The sequence below is a fragment of the Hippocampus bargibanti genome, linkage group LG04 (assembly GCF_051943395.1).
Source record: "Hippocampus bargibanti isolate YZ-2025 linkage group LG04, ASM5194339v1, whole genome shotgun sequence".
Taxonomy (NCBI): domain Eukaryota; kingdom Metazoa; phylum Chordata; class Actinopteri; order Syngnathiformes; family Syngnathidae; genus Hippocampus; species Hippocampus bargibanti.
This window is the reverse complement of record NC_142737.1, coordinates 17064239-17077784: the sequence shown is the minus strand read 5'-3', so window position 1 is coordinate 17077784 and position 13546 is coordinate 17064239. Positions and strand designations below refer to the sequence as shown.

The 13546-nt window shown below is 43.6% G+C and overlaps 1 protein-coding gene across 11 annotated transcripts in view; it reads left to right on the top strand.

Moving 5' to 3' along the window:
• ank1a (ankyrin 1, erythrocytic a) overlaps window positions 1–13546 on the top strand; it is a 109028-nt gene that overhangs the window by 88765 nt on the left and 6717 nt on the right. For 8 of the 11 annotated variants that reach the window (XM_088994429.1, XM_088994426.1, XM_088994428.1 and 5 more), the window contains 5 exons: window positions 3661–4300; window positions 5328–5673; window positions 9418–9501; window positions 11153–11299; window positions 13320–13421. In XM_088994429.1, the coding sequence (XP_088850555.1) occupies window positions 3661–4300; window positions 5328–5673; window positions 9418–9501; window positions 11153–11299; window positions 13320–13394 (1292 nt within the window). In that variant the 3' untranslated portion in view covers window positions 13395–13421. Of the gene's footprint in view, window positions 1–3660; window positions 4301–5327; window positions 5674–9417; window positions 9502–11152; window positions 11300–13319; window positions 13422–13546 lie in introns of those variants that run through there. The other 3 variants (XM_088994435.1, XM_088994427.1, XM_088994436.1) reach the window with 3 other exon arrangements.

Here is a 13546-nt window from a genome sequence, read left to right as displayed (position 1 = left end):
CGGATGACCTCAAAAAGTGGTCTGATATTTTGTAATACCAATTAATATCGACATACACTAACATCTTTTTTTTCCTTTCGGCTTTTCTCTTCAAGGGGTCGCCATAGCGAATCAGTGTCATATACTAACATATGTAGTACTTTATAATTTTCGCTCCATTTTAGTTGGAAACTATTAATTTCAACATTGAGAATCATAATTAAATTTCTATTGTATTTCTAACTCATTCACTGCCATTCCCATTTATTCGGTAATTGAAAAGGGGGTGAGTTTCGCTCGGACCTCTGGTAATGTTTTTCGCTCCCACAAGTGGGCAGCATTTACCTTTTGTACAGCCGCCCCCATTTTCAATGCAGATAACTACAACCAAGTAACCTCAAAATAACTTTTTTACTGATGAAAGAAGAGAGTCCAAGGTTTATTGCATTGCATTGAATGTTGATGTAGTCTTAAAACTCCATATTCTGTGGGTCCTGCAATTTGAGTGAAAATGACAAAAACAATGACATTGGAGGACATTATTACACTATTGTGTGTAAATGTAATAGCACATGATAACTATGTGCGATCCTTCAGAATGACTTTCACATTTTTAGACTGAATGCAAAAAGCAATAGGCCTTTGTCATTGGGATTACAATGCAGAAGTTTGGAGTATGAGAGTTAGTGTAGCATGCAGGGCACAAGGTGGGCGAGGTCACAAGTTGTCTCAGATGTCTGCTGCACTCTCAGCAGTGCTCAAGCCTCAAGTGAATGAAACGCTGACACCTCCTGTCCTCTTGCTTTCTGCTGTGCATGAAGGCATAGTTGTGGTGGCGGGGCTGTGAGGGGTTGGGGGGTTTGTTCTATTTCACTGTCTGCACTGGGTTCCATTTGCAGCCTGTTTATTTTGCTTTGGGAAACAAATTCACCCCAGCTCATCATTTTCATTGCAACAAGCGAGGTGCGTTTTGGTCCAAGTGCAATTCCAGTCTTATTTTTGAAGAACACAACAAAATAAAAATGCTCCACTGCTTTAAAACAGCGGACCTGCCTTTCTGTCTGTATACATTGTTTTTTTCCCCACATGTGGGAGTGACCTGAGTCCAGAGCCATTTCATGCAATTCGACTACCGTATTTTTAATTTGATTTATAATTCGCACCGGAGTATCAGGCGCACCCCAATGAATGGTGAAATTTCAAACTGTTTCCATATACTGTATAAGGCGCACGGGACTATAAGGCGCACCTATAATGAATTTTCCAAATATAGGGCAAACCACATTATAAGGCACTACAGTAGAGGCTGGGTTTACGCATGATTTCTTCTACACGGGGAAATGGTGATGATGGGTGCTGTCAGGGGTTGCAAGACCTGTTGTGGCTCAATATTACTTCACATATAAGAACCACCCGCATATTGTGGGTGGCACACATGTGGTGTGCCTTATATTTGGAAAACTTTTACATATTTCTGTACAGTGAGACCTTGGCTTACGAACTTAATTGGTTTCCAGACAGAGTGTGTAAGGTGAAAAGTGTGTATCCCAATTTTTTTTCCCATTAAAATGAGAATAATCCGTTCCCAGGTCTCCATAAATACTTTTCAACTAAATAAGCCTTAAAACTACACACAACATACCTTATTCTATGTATAATAAATGTGCTATTGTATTGTAATGAATGAAATACACTGCACTGTATAACAAAGTCACTTTATTTACATTTCTGATGGTCGTTGATGGCTCTTAAGTGACACCTGTTGCTCTCTGACTTGTAAGATCTTACGACACTGAGGCATCACATTATCCATCATTTGATGATTCTCATAGCCTTTTCTGGATGGAACTGTTCAATAAAAGCCTGCACATCAACTCCTGAATTGCCTGCTTCTGCTTGTCCTCTTTAAGGCAAATCAAATCCTCTTTGTTGAGGACCTCATTATGGTCAGCAACAATCTCCTCGATGTCTTCTGCATCCACTTCGAGTCCCGTAGGTGCTGGCAGAGATTTTATTAAAACAACAGACGTGAGTCCGATGATTCCACGGACGCTGAATAAACAAGCCAAAAGAAGGCGGGCGGGACGATCCGCCCAGCCTGTCAAGCTAGGCAAAATAAAATGGCACACTCGCGATCCCGGAAAGCACCAAACTTACGCGATCGCGGCTAACAATCACCTTGGGCAAAGAAAACTCTTGGACTTGCCAGCACAAGACACACCGAGGCGCGAGGCGTCGTAATCATGTCACTGGTGAGGTGACAGCGACTTATTGAAATGAAATGAAATTGAAGTGTCTTCTTCGGCTGGCGGAGGTCGCGAGCGGCGGCCCCGCCCCAGCTGTCAACTTGCACATGACAATTTCGGTCACGTGTCACGTGAAAGCACACGTCACGTGAAAGCATCGACTAAATAATGCCTCTGTGTAAAGCTTTTAGGAAAGGATGGTAGCAATGGTGGACGGTACCGGGCTCTTTATTTGTAGAATGGTCGTAGAAAGTTACTCTCAGGGAAGTGACACACAGCGTCAGATATGTGTCAGGCTGAGATTCACATGACAGCCGCGGTGTGCACATGTGACGCCACAAACGCACACCTCGTTCGTGTTTCTCAATGATCTTCTTCCTGTGCCTGTGGTGGTTTTTTTTTCAGTCCAATAATAGTACAATTATCTGCAAAAACCTCCTTGGAGGCGATCGACGTGTGAATTCAGAGAGAGGGGGTGTGGAAAGGTGCGCCGGCTGGAGCGCTGTTCGGTCGTGTGCTTCCGCCGAAGATCCAAAGATAACTCCGCCAGATCCGAAGATTACTCCGCCAGCCTGGTGGGTGTGTATTGCGAAAAGTAGTGCGGATTCCAAGGTTTAATTTTCATAAATTTGACGTTCGTAAACCGAAAAGTTCGTAAGGTAAGGTAAGCCGAGGTCTCACTGTATGATATTTGGAAAACCTTTTTTATTCATTGAAGATGTGCCTTATAGTCCGGTGCGCCTTATACATTGAAAAAGTTTGAAAATACACCATTCATTGAGGTGCGCAGGTATACACTGCAAAATACAGTAAATGGTTCTCGCATTCTCATTTGGATTGAATCTCAATATTTTGAGGCCACTAAGATTGTGCGTGTGTTGGTATGTATATGAATGAAATGATTTGCATGCAAAAACAATACTAACTTGCTTGTTATCTTTGAGCGGGGTTGAAGGCATGCAAAAGTGTGATGCCGATTTAGTGTGTCTGGACGGATGGATTCAATGGCTCCAAATTGGGGGCACTTCCACCACGATCGTTTCCCTCCAGGTGACAGCCAGCAGAGCAGCATCAGTCTCAAATGGGCATCAGTCGAACCTTGTTGGTCCATATGTGTCTGCTGCTGCGACTCCTGGCCCTCCCCTTCTGCCAGCACTTGACAACCCTCCCCCATCTTCTAAAAATCCATGCTCTTTTCCTCGGTTTCCTCTGCACTTTTATTCCTCTCTGATTGTCATGGCTCATTCCTGTGTTTGCTTCCTACTGCTTTACAATTTCCTCCCATTTCAGCCTCCTCTACCCCTCCCTTATTTGCCAAGCTTCTAGGCAAAGGGACACTCTCCCCCTCCCAGGCTCCCAGTACCGCGGTTGCGAGGTGGGGAGCGAGGCGGCGGGGGGGCCGGGTGTCAGTGTGCTTCTCTGTGTGTCGCTCCAGGTTATGGGCTGGCGCAGGATGAGCTCCTGTCACCGGCCTCCATGCAGTACAACCTGCCCTCGCCTCTGGGCGCTGAGCCCTACTGGCAGGAGGTCTCCAGCCTGGACTGCGCGCCCATCGCCACCACAGAGGAGGACACCCTGATGGAGATGTCAGATGTGCAGGTGTGGCCCTCCGGCAACTCGCCCTCCCTAGTGCCTGTGGAAGATTCGTCATTAGAGTGCAGTCATGCCGACGACTCAGAGGGCCTTCTAGGTTTGCCCTACGGAAGTCTGGGTCGGCCTGCCAGTCGGGCTAGCGCCGCCAGCGCAGGGGGCGTCGTGCTGAGCAGCTCAATTGAACTGCCTGAGGACGATTCGGAGATGGGTGTTGACTCGCTTAGCACCGCCACGCCGGCCTCGCTTGGCGGTACCATCGCCGGTATCAATCTTAACGGACTGAACAATGGGCAGGGGTCAGAGGCGAGTTCGGAGATGTCGGCCGTCACCAGTACAACTGGTGGCAATGGAGGAGGAGGAGCAGGAGGCGGGACTCAGAGTTCAGAGGAGCGCCTTTCTCTTGTTGCAGGACAGCAAAGTGTGTATGCCGGACTCAGTGAGTCAACCGGTTTCACCTGTGTTGACGATCGAAATGGTGACAGGTGAGTTTGACCCCGCCCTCCCACATTGATCAGACCAGCCAAACAATCAGTGGGTGAAAATACAATTCACAACTGATGTGGGGTCCATTGTGCCTTGACATTTTCTATAGAAAGGTTCGATCAATCAATATGGTGCCAGCGGGCACCCTGTAGTGCACAAGGACTACATGTGTAGCCGGCGTGACTTAAAAGTAATAATAAGTAATAATAAGAGTAATAGTTAACACTACCACATCTACTAATAATGCTGATATAATGCTGATATAATGCTGTAATAGGGCGGCCCGGTAGTCGAGTGGTTAGCACACCGGCTTCACAGTGCAGAGGTCGCCGGTTCGCGTCCCGGTCCGGCCTCCCTGTGTGGAGTTTGCATGTTCTCCCCGGACCCGCGTGGGTTTTCTTCGGGTCCTCTGGTTTCCTCCCACACTCCAAAAACATGCATGGCAGGCAGATTGACCACTCCAAATTGTCCCTAGGTATGAGTGAGAGAGTGACTGTTGTATGTCTTTGTGTGCCCTGCGATTGGCTGGCAACCAATTCAGGGTGTCCCCCGCCTCGTGCCTGAAGACAGCTGAGATAGGCTCCAGCAACCCCCGCGACCCTAATGAGGAATAAGCGGTACGGAAAATGAGATGAGATGAGATGCTGGTAATAATAATAAGAAGAATGATATATTAATATTAATCTACCTTTTTAGATGTAGTAATATATATATAATTCTGGATTTATAGTTAAACCTACTCCTAAATGACAAACAACATTTAGGAGTAGTTTCAGTCTAAATCCAGGTATTCAATTGTTTCATGTAGATTGTGAACACTCAGTATAGTAATAGGATGTTACCCCTCCTCTTTTGCCAAGGCATGTGCTGTGCTTGACAGACCCCAAAGAGGTTTTTATGTTTGCCAGACCTATTCTCGACCTCCCTGATGTGTATTGGAAAAAAAGCTTCAAAAAACTGCACAGCCGAAGAATCATATGGTATTTTGGTTTGCATGAACCTTGAATATGTGCTCTCCATTTCCAGGCCATCTAACGGTGGAAATGGGAGTGGAAGCAACTCGTTCATTTCCTACCGCCAGGAACAGACAAACGCAGGGTGGATGCCAGTCACAGACCCGCAGACGTGGGTAACCAACCAGCCAAAATCTAGGCAGGTCATTGACACCATGATATCATCTTGCTGCAACGCCATGGACGGAGACCAGTCCCATTTGTCCCAGGAGGCTTTGCTGCAACCTGTGAGGGACATGGGACACTCAGAGATTTTACGAGGGCACTTTCGGGGTACCCAGCCGTTTGAGAAGAGTTTGGGCTTCCCCAACAGGGCCCCAGAGCTGAGGCCCTGGGAGGATGTGCGCTTCAAAGGACAGGTGAGCAAACACTGGACATGACTGCTAGCAAGCACTAATAGGGAAAAAAATGGAAAGCAATTCATTTGACCCCTGCATTAGAAAATCTACTGCTAACTTGTCATTTTTGTGATTCTTCTAATGTAAGCATAAAAGTAGTGGTGAAGACAACAGTTGTCAATTTTCTATTGCCTATGTTTTCAGGCAGTATTAAACTTTAAAAAAATACAAACTGCTCTGCCACTAAAAACTGAACCTGATCATTTACTTTTGCAGACATGCATTCTTCATTTGTGCTGTGTCTCATTAGCTTGCAAATGTAAGCAATGATGTATCCCAGTTAAATTCCAATATATCAAAATGTAAATATTATTTTTCTCCATACACCAATATGGACATTTTCAAGATGCTTTGAAATCTGATTCCAAATCCAAAAATCTAATTTTTGGATTCTCCATTTATCTTAGTTTCGTCAATGACTCCTCACATTTCTCACTTCATACAGTATACGTCTGTGTAAGCTCTCAGTCGTACAGGAGTGGTCCATCGATGAGAAGGTTTCTTCAGCCGTCATCTGTACTTTTTTGAAAGTATCGGACGTTTCGCCTCCTATCCAAGAGGTTTCGTCAGCGAACTAAAGTCTTACTGGTCGTATCGGCCCTATTTATATATCCCTAATGTCCAGACGCGGTGGTGCCGGACACAGCTATGATAGGTCCCTACTCTCAGGTTAGGGGGAGCAGAGGACCACTCCCTGTGGCCCCACTATGCCTCAATCGGCAGTACATTTGCACCTAAAAGCTAGCAACCACTCATTTGATGACAATGAGATTAAAATCTTAACGAAAGAACATAGATGGTTTGAAAGGGGAGTAAAAGAAGCGATTCTCATAAAACAATAAAATCCTTCATTAAACCGGTCTGGTGAGGTGAGGTTCAATTTGGATCGTTCATACGATAGCCTGCTTAGGCAAAACAGGTTAGGCAACATTCGTAATGCTGATGAGGTGATACCGGAGGGAGTGGGGCAAACAGGCCAGTCGTTAGTCAGGAATGTAGGAACAATCAGTGGGGCCACAGGGAGTGGTCCTCTGCTCCCCCCAACCTGAGAGTAGGGACCTATCATAGTTGTGTCCGGCACCACCGCGTCTGGACATTAGGGATATATAAATAGGGCCGATACGACCAGTCAGACTTTAGTTCGCTGAAGAAGCCTCTTGGATAGGAGGCGAAACGTCCGACACCTTCAAAAAAGTACAGATGACGGCTGAAGAAACCTTCTCATCGATGGTTCATACAGTATATCCAAAATATGTACACATTCAGCAGGCGTATACACCCTGCGGTCAAAGATGGACACAAAGAGCATGTGTGGCCAAATATAGCAAGAATTTTCACTGTCCCACTCATGTTACAAACTCCTCACCCAGGTCCGTCCCACGTACTGACGTTTATGACATCACACTGCAAAGGACAGCCACAATTTTGGAAGTGTGAAAGAAAGCATAAATAGACATTTGTTTCCAGAGCATCGGGGCTCTTTGTGTGCTTGACTCTTGGTATGGTAGTGACAAAGCGTTATTTAATTTCAAAGTCACAGATATATTATTTTATTGCATCCTATTTGTGACTTTGCAAGGTGGTCATGTTTTACTGCGCTTGTAGGTGATAATCCGAAAGACAGCCAGTTAGTGCTAAAAGTAATGCCGACATCAAGAATGGCTGTGCGTGGCTGCCCAGGGTCACTGAATGATCTCGAGGTATTTAAAGCTCACCGATCACATGGTCACACAAGCGAGAGAAAGGTGGGAGTCGAACCCCCGCCACCACAACCACCAAAGTCATTGACAAGATCCACCAGGGGGAAGGAATTGTGTCTTAGGGGAAAGGGCCCACTGCCCCGCTTTATGGAAGGATAGAAACTAAAGAGCAAAGGGGTGACGGTGAAGGCAGGCCGGGGGCTGCAGCTGTCACTGGGTTTGTATTTTTGGGAAGGAAGAAGACGTCAAGGGGCAGCGCGGATCTTGTGACCGATCCGAGCGGGGCGATGTGGGCCCTGGTGACGGAGCTCCTCTTCAGCTTGGTGCTGCTGGCCTTTCTGGTGATCAGCTGTCAGAACATTCTACACATAGCCAGCGGCTCTGTGCGATCGTTCCTCACCTACGTCCACGTTCGGCTTGACCGCGAGCTAGGCGAGGGGGAAGGCGTGGCTGACGAAGAGGACAATGTCACCACCAGGGTGGTTCGCAGGAGAGTCATCCTCAAGGTACCTCAGGAAGGGAGGACAGGAACATTTGCTGCAATGTGTGACTTTAACATAAAGAGAGATAGATTTTTTTTTCTGCAGAACCCTCTTTCGCTGCTCTCATTGAATGATTTTTGAACTAATACTTTGGACCAGAGGTAGTCGCTTTTTGATGAAGCTGTGAGTTTTCTGTCGTTGAGTTGGTGTAATTGTGAAAACAGTTTATTGTTTGGTTGGAGCTGACCTTGTTTTTCACAACAGCTCTTATGTCCAGTGGGATACGCTGCAGTTGTTGATAAATCATCGTTTTGTTTTTTGCAATCAAAATAATGCACTGCAATCAGTTACAATTTGCTGTTGCAAAGGAAATTTGAATACAGTCATTCTAACTGCTTTGAGGGGTTTCCAAAAGGAATGACATGTGGGTCATGCTTTGGGATTCTACTTTTTTGCTCAATTGTTTCAATTTTATTTTTTACAATATTTTCAGCATAATCCAGGTTAAGTGTTTGCACACAATGGCAAATCTGCATGGATAGCTTAAGAAGAACTTTACATGTGATCTGATTGCAATTGCAAAAACATTCTTTTCGCTAAATGACATTTTATATTTAATATCCACATGAATTTAAAGTGTTATTTTCACTACAGCACATGGCGGAATAGTCATTGTTTATCATACCGTCCACGGTTATGGTCTCTTACACAGATAGAGTATATCAATCGTTACCGCCCACTCATAATAAGAGCTTGAACAACCCAAAATAAAATAAAAAAACACATTTTTGTGCCATTTTGCTTTTTAAGTATGATTTGAATGAATGTGTCATCGATCACAGTATGACAAAATGGCATTGGCTATCTGTGACAATTGACCATTCTGATTGGCGACCGAATCAATGCAAGAGTGGACGTAGACTGCGGATTGGTAAAAACAGCAAAAAGAAGGGCCTTCATCATTTAAACTAAGCCAAACGTTGCTTTTTCTTCAGACCTTTTCCTGTTTCTATGACAAATATATTGGGAAAGCTATAATATGTGTGCCTCTTGACGGTGGATGGTGTGATAAACAATGACTTTTATGTTTCAGCGTGTCTTAAAATCATTTGAGTGATGTGTGCGCAAAGCCACCCTGAATTTTGACTGTTGATAATTCACAACATTGGTTACTGTCAACAGCAGCCCGCTAGTCAAGTGGTTAGCACACCGGCTTCACCGGCGTCCCGGTCCGACCTCCCTGTGTGGAGTTTGCATGTTCGACCCTAATGAGGATTAAGCACTATGGAAAATGGATGGATGAATGAATGGTTACTGTCAACGTTAAATTTGCTGGTCACGGATGTCATGCTTATTTTTTTTCACAAGCTCCAAGGAGATCATCGCCAGTGTAATGTAGTTCCTTGAAGGACAAATTTGTTCACACAAATGTCATCCACCCTTTTTAATGTGCGTTTGATTATCCTGAACTTTTTAGTGTCCCAAAGGTCGTTATAGTATGTTGATCGCTTCCCTTTCCACAGGGGGATGAAATGGAAGATCTTCCTGGGGAACAGGTCAGCGAGGAACAGTTTATGGATGAGCATGGAAACATTATCACTAAAAAGGTCAGATACGTGTCATTGTTTTGTTGTTAGGTATAAAATGTTTTATTGGGCAACCGTCAATAGTAGCTACCTTCAAAGTGATGTGAAATCACAACAAAGCAGTACAGTATGGAGATTTCTTGTTACTAGTAGTAAAAAATGTATTTCTTTAAATATTATTATTACTGTTATTAATATTGTTAATGGTAGTATCATGAATGTTATCTATATTATTAAGATTGTTAATATTATCAATAAAATCAATATTATTACTATTATTGACAATATTAATATTAATACCAGTGTCTGAAACTCATGACAAAAAATTAGCAGACACCCGGGCAGACAACTCTGAAAACTTGCCTGCCCGGCCATGAAGTTGCCTGCCCCATTTTTCATAACTTGACACACAATAAGACGACTAATCACCAAAAAAAACCATTGTTGCGAAGTGTAGAGGATTTTTTTAAATTAAGGAAATACCTACCACAAATGCTCCCTTCCGTAATTTATGGTAAATATGCCTTGCTGAAGATTTTGCTCCAGTTGTCGTCATGGTGCACAATGTTGGTGTTGCGTTGTCTGCTCTAAGCCACGTGGACTACTCTTTCTAAGCGGCTTTCAAAACTCTCAATTACACTTTACAGTCACGGTATAGTCCAAAGCACTTCTGAAGGGAAAAAAATAATATATATATATTTTTTTTTTCAAATCAAACATTTGCTTTATTCAATAAAGCAAACGTTTGAACGAGGATTTCGAAATCGGAATGATTTATTATTTTTTTGTGAAATGTTGGAACTTCGGCTCGTTTGGCAATTTGCATACTCGGCACGGCAGCCAATCAGAAGCCAGCCTTGTGCTTCCGGACTTTCCAGGGCGTTGTAGGAGATGCCAGCGTGACGTCGTTTGTTATGATCACGTGATCGGCCGCTAACTTCCGGGAGGCCGATAGCCAAGTAAACACAACAGTTGTCAACAAGCGCGATCATTGTTTTGTAAGCTGAGGCCTTTTATTTTCGGTTTTGATGAATGAAAGTCTTCGCATTTTAGTACGATGGTGATATCGTGTGTGGTTGTTGCCTGTACGAACCGTTTTGTGAAAGGATCCGGGTTAAAATTTCACCGAATATTGATGGCTGAAGAAAACAAACCGGTTCGTTTGGCAATTTGCATACTCGGCACGGCAGCCAATCAGGAGCCTGTTTCGTGCTTCGGACGATACCGTCACTGTAAAGTGTACTTGAAAGTTTTGAAAGGCGCTTAGAAAGAGGAGTCCACATGGCTTCTAGCGGTTTGCTTGTAGCTTTTGCTTTATTGAATAAAACAAACGTTTGATGTAATTTTTTTTTCTCTTCTTCTTGAAGAAGTTGTCGGCCACCCGGGCTGAGACGTTTTGAAAGTTGTAGGCCCCAGGCCTCTGGGCAGACGATATTTCAAACACTGTTAATACTATTAATAATATGAATATTTTAATTTATATCGTCAACATTATTCATGGAATTATTATTATTATTCTTATCAATGATTTGCTTTGGCATTTACTAGTATTTTAATGACTGCTTTGGAGTAAAATAAGGGGGTGTGTATCAATGGGGCCTCATTACACAAATATGGATATTAAATGAAAATCTTTGCCACCCACTCACAACTCCCCCACTGTCTCCATCAGATTGTGCGAAAGGTGGTGCGCAGAGGAAAGGGCGAGGATGGCGTTCAGGATGTGAGCGTGGACGGCTCTCTGCAGGACGCCAACGAGCTTGAGGTTGACGCCGAGCAGTTCATGAGTTACGCCATCCTGGGCCGGGAAAGCAGCAAGGTGGGTTTCTGATCCGCAGCCTGTTGTGTCACCATTCTCAACCCATCCCTCCTCCCCAACCCTAAGCCAAGATTTACATCAGATGATTCAGTCATCTGATGCCATCCTTTGATATCTATTGTACATATATCTTGGTGAGGCTTGAGCTCCTGCATCAGAGTCATATCAAGATCACCAAGAAGCCTAACATGCATGCACTTCACTATATGATGATGCAGTGGCGGGCCGTGGATTTCATCGCTAGGCCTTCAGTAGTGCATGACTGAATCAATACAGACTAAAAAAAGGGTGCTGTGATTTATTCCAAGTCCACTGGAGCGTACCATTAGCCAGGAAATGACTGACGGACCTTTCTTAATGTTGTTCATTTTTTCTAGAAAAGTCCATCTTGAAAATGGCTTTAACGGTACATCTGCAACCAAATCCATTTCTTCTCCTTCTTCAACAATTGTGGGTTGACAAAACTGCTATTAAATCAACACAATATATTTGCTTATGCAGCTCATTACCGATTCAGTGTGCTAGCTCTGGCCAGTATGCTGGTCACTAGCAGCTTGTGATCAGAGCAATTACTGCAAACTATGATCGGCAATCATAGTTTGCGAGAACTCTGACGTTGACCAGCACCTTAAGAAGGCCTTGGTACCCCTTTTGGGTTGCCAACTCAAAATCTGATTGGTTCGAGCAACAGTTTGATCGACACATTTGATGCAGGGCCTGTAGAACTGATTGTGAAGGCGTCCAAGTAGATTTCTGACCCTGGTAATAAATGATAGTTGAAATGTGATCGATTAAATGTTCAAACACGAAAACACGCATCTAGAAGCGGCGCAACAGGGGGAAAATAATTAAAAGAAGCTAAAAGACAATTTGGAATGACTTAATAAGAATTTATGCACAAAATATAATTAACAGCAGTCCGTGATTCAGATATTTTAAGCCAGCACAGAAGGCTTTGAAGGCCTTGACGGTCCGCCACTGTGATGATGATAATTTTAAAGCAGTAAAGAAGATGTGTATGATGTCTGGTGGAACCTCCAAAGTTGAACACAATCAATGAACTTGTACGTTGAAATGAACCTCCTTGTTGATTTTTTTCCACCTATCAATTCACCAACTTTTTTTATTGTACTTGTTCTCACCCTGAATCTTTTTGGTTGACTTTTGGCTTCCACAATGGCATCAAAAATACATTTTTTTCCAAACAGTAAATGTTATGTAAAACTAATAACCTCACTATATTTTTGATATTAGCCACTGCACATGTTTTCTTTGAGTTTTTGAGGCATATTTTTCGCAATTATTTCACTTTATTTTCATTTTCACTTTTTGAGTGATTTTCTCTGCATGTACGTAAGTGAAGCAAAAATCCTCAGCTGCTGTCATTACACGAGCTGTAATCCTCACAAATCATCAGTCACACAATAAAGTTTCCAGCGTTTGTCGCAATCACTAAAGTGCACCTACCTCACACGTTTGTCCTGTTTGTTGACAAATGTTTCATGAATGTGTGACATTTCAAGTCTGTGGTACCTCACCTGAGGCTGTGTGCTCTGTCACTCCACCGTTCATCTCTCCAGCACACCTAGTCGACGGTTCTCATCTAAAGCCGCCAGCCTGCAACTCTGTCCTTGCTTGCCCGTCGATAGATATACAGTAAAGTCTCGTTATATCGATATTCAAGGGAGTCCAAAAAAATATCGATATAACCGGGACTATCGATATATCCGACCCTGTTTGCATGTAATTTTGTCCGTGCGTGCATAGAAATAGTATCGATACAACCGGGACTATCGATATATCCGATATCGATATAACGAGACTTTACTGTATTTATATTATAATTACATATGTATATCACTTTTTTTGCCCCTCTTTCTTCACATCTGACTTTTTTTTTATTCTATCCATCCTCTGTTTTATTTTTTGGATCCCTTTTCCCCTCTACATTTCACCTGGCTAATATTTCCTCCTGCCTTTTGTTCCGCCCCTGTCATCCCATCTCTTCTTTTGACTGTAGCCCGATACTGTGGATACTGTGAAGAAAGGTGCTCAAATAGTGAAATGTGCCAGCCTGCGGAGAGTTAAGCAGTGAGGCAGTCTGAGCGCTGCTTTCCCGCAGGTACGGGACTCACCCAACTCGTTATGACGTGTGCTGGGTGAGAGCATTTAATCCACTCTCCACTGTGAATTAAATGCCATTGAATGTACCTTTAACTTGAACACTAATACTATACAGCAGGGGTC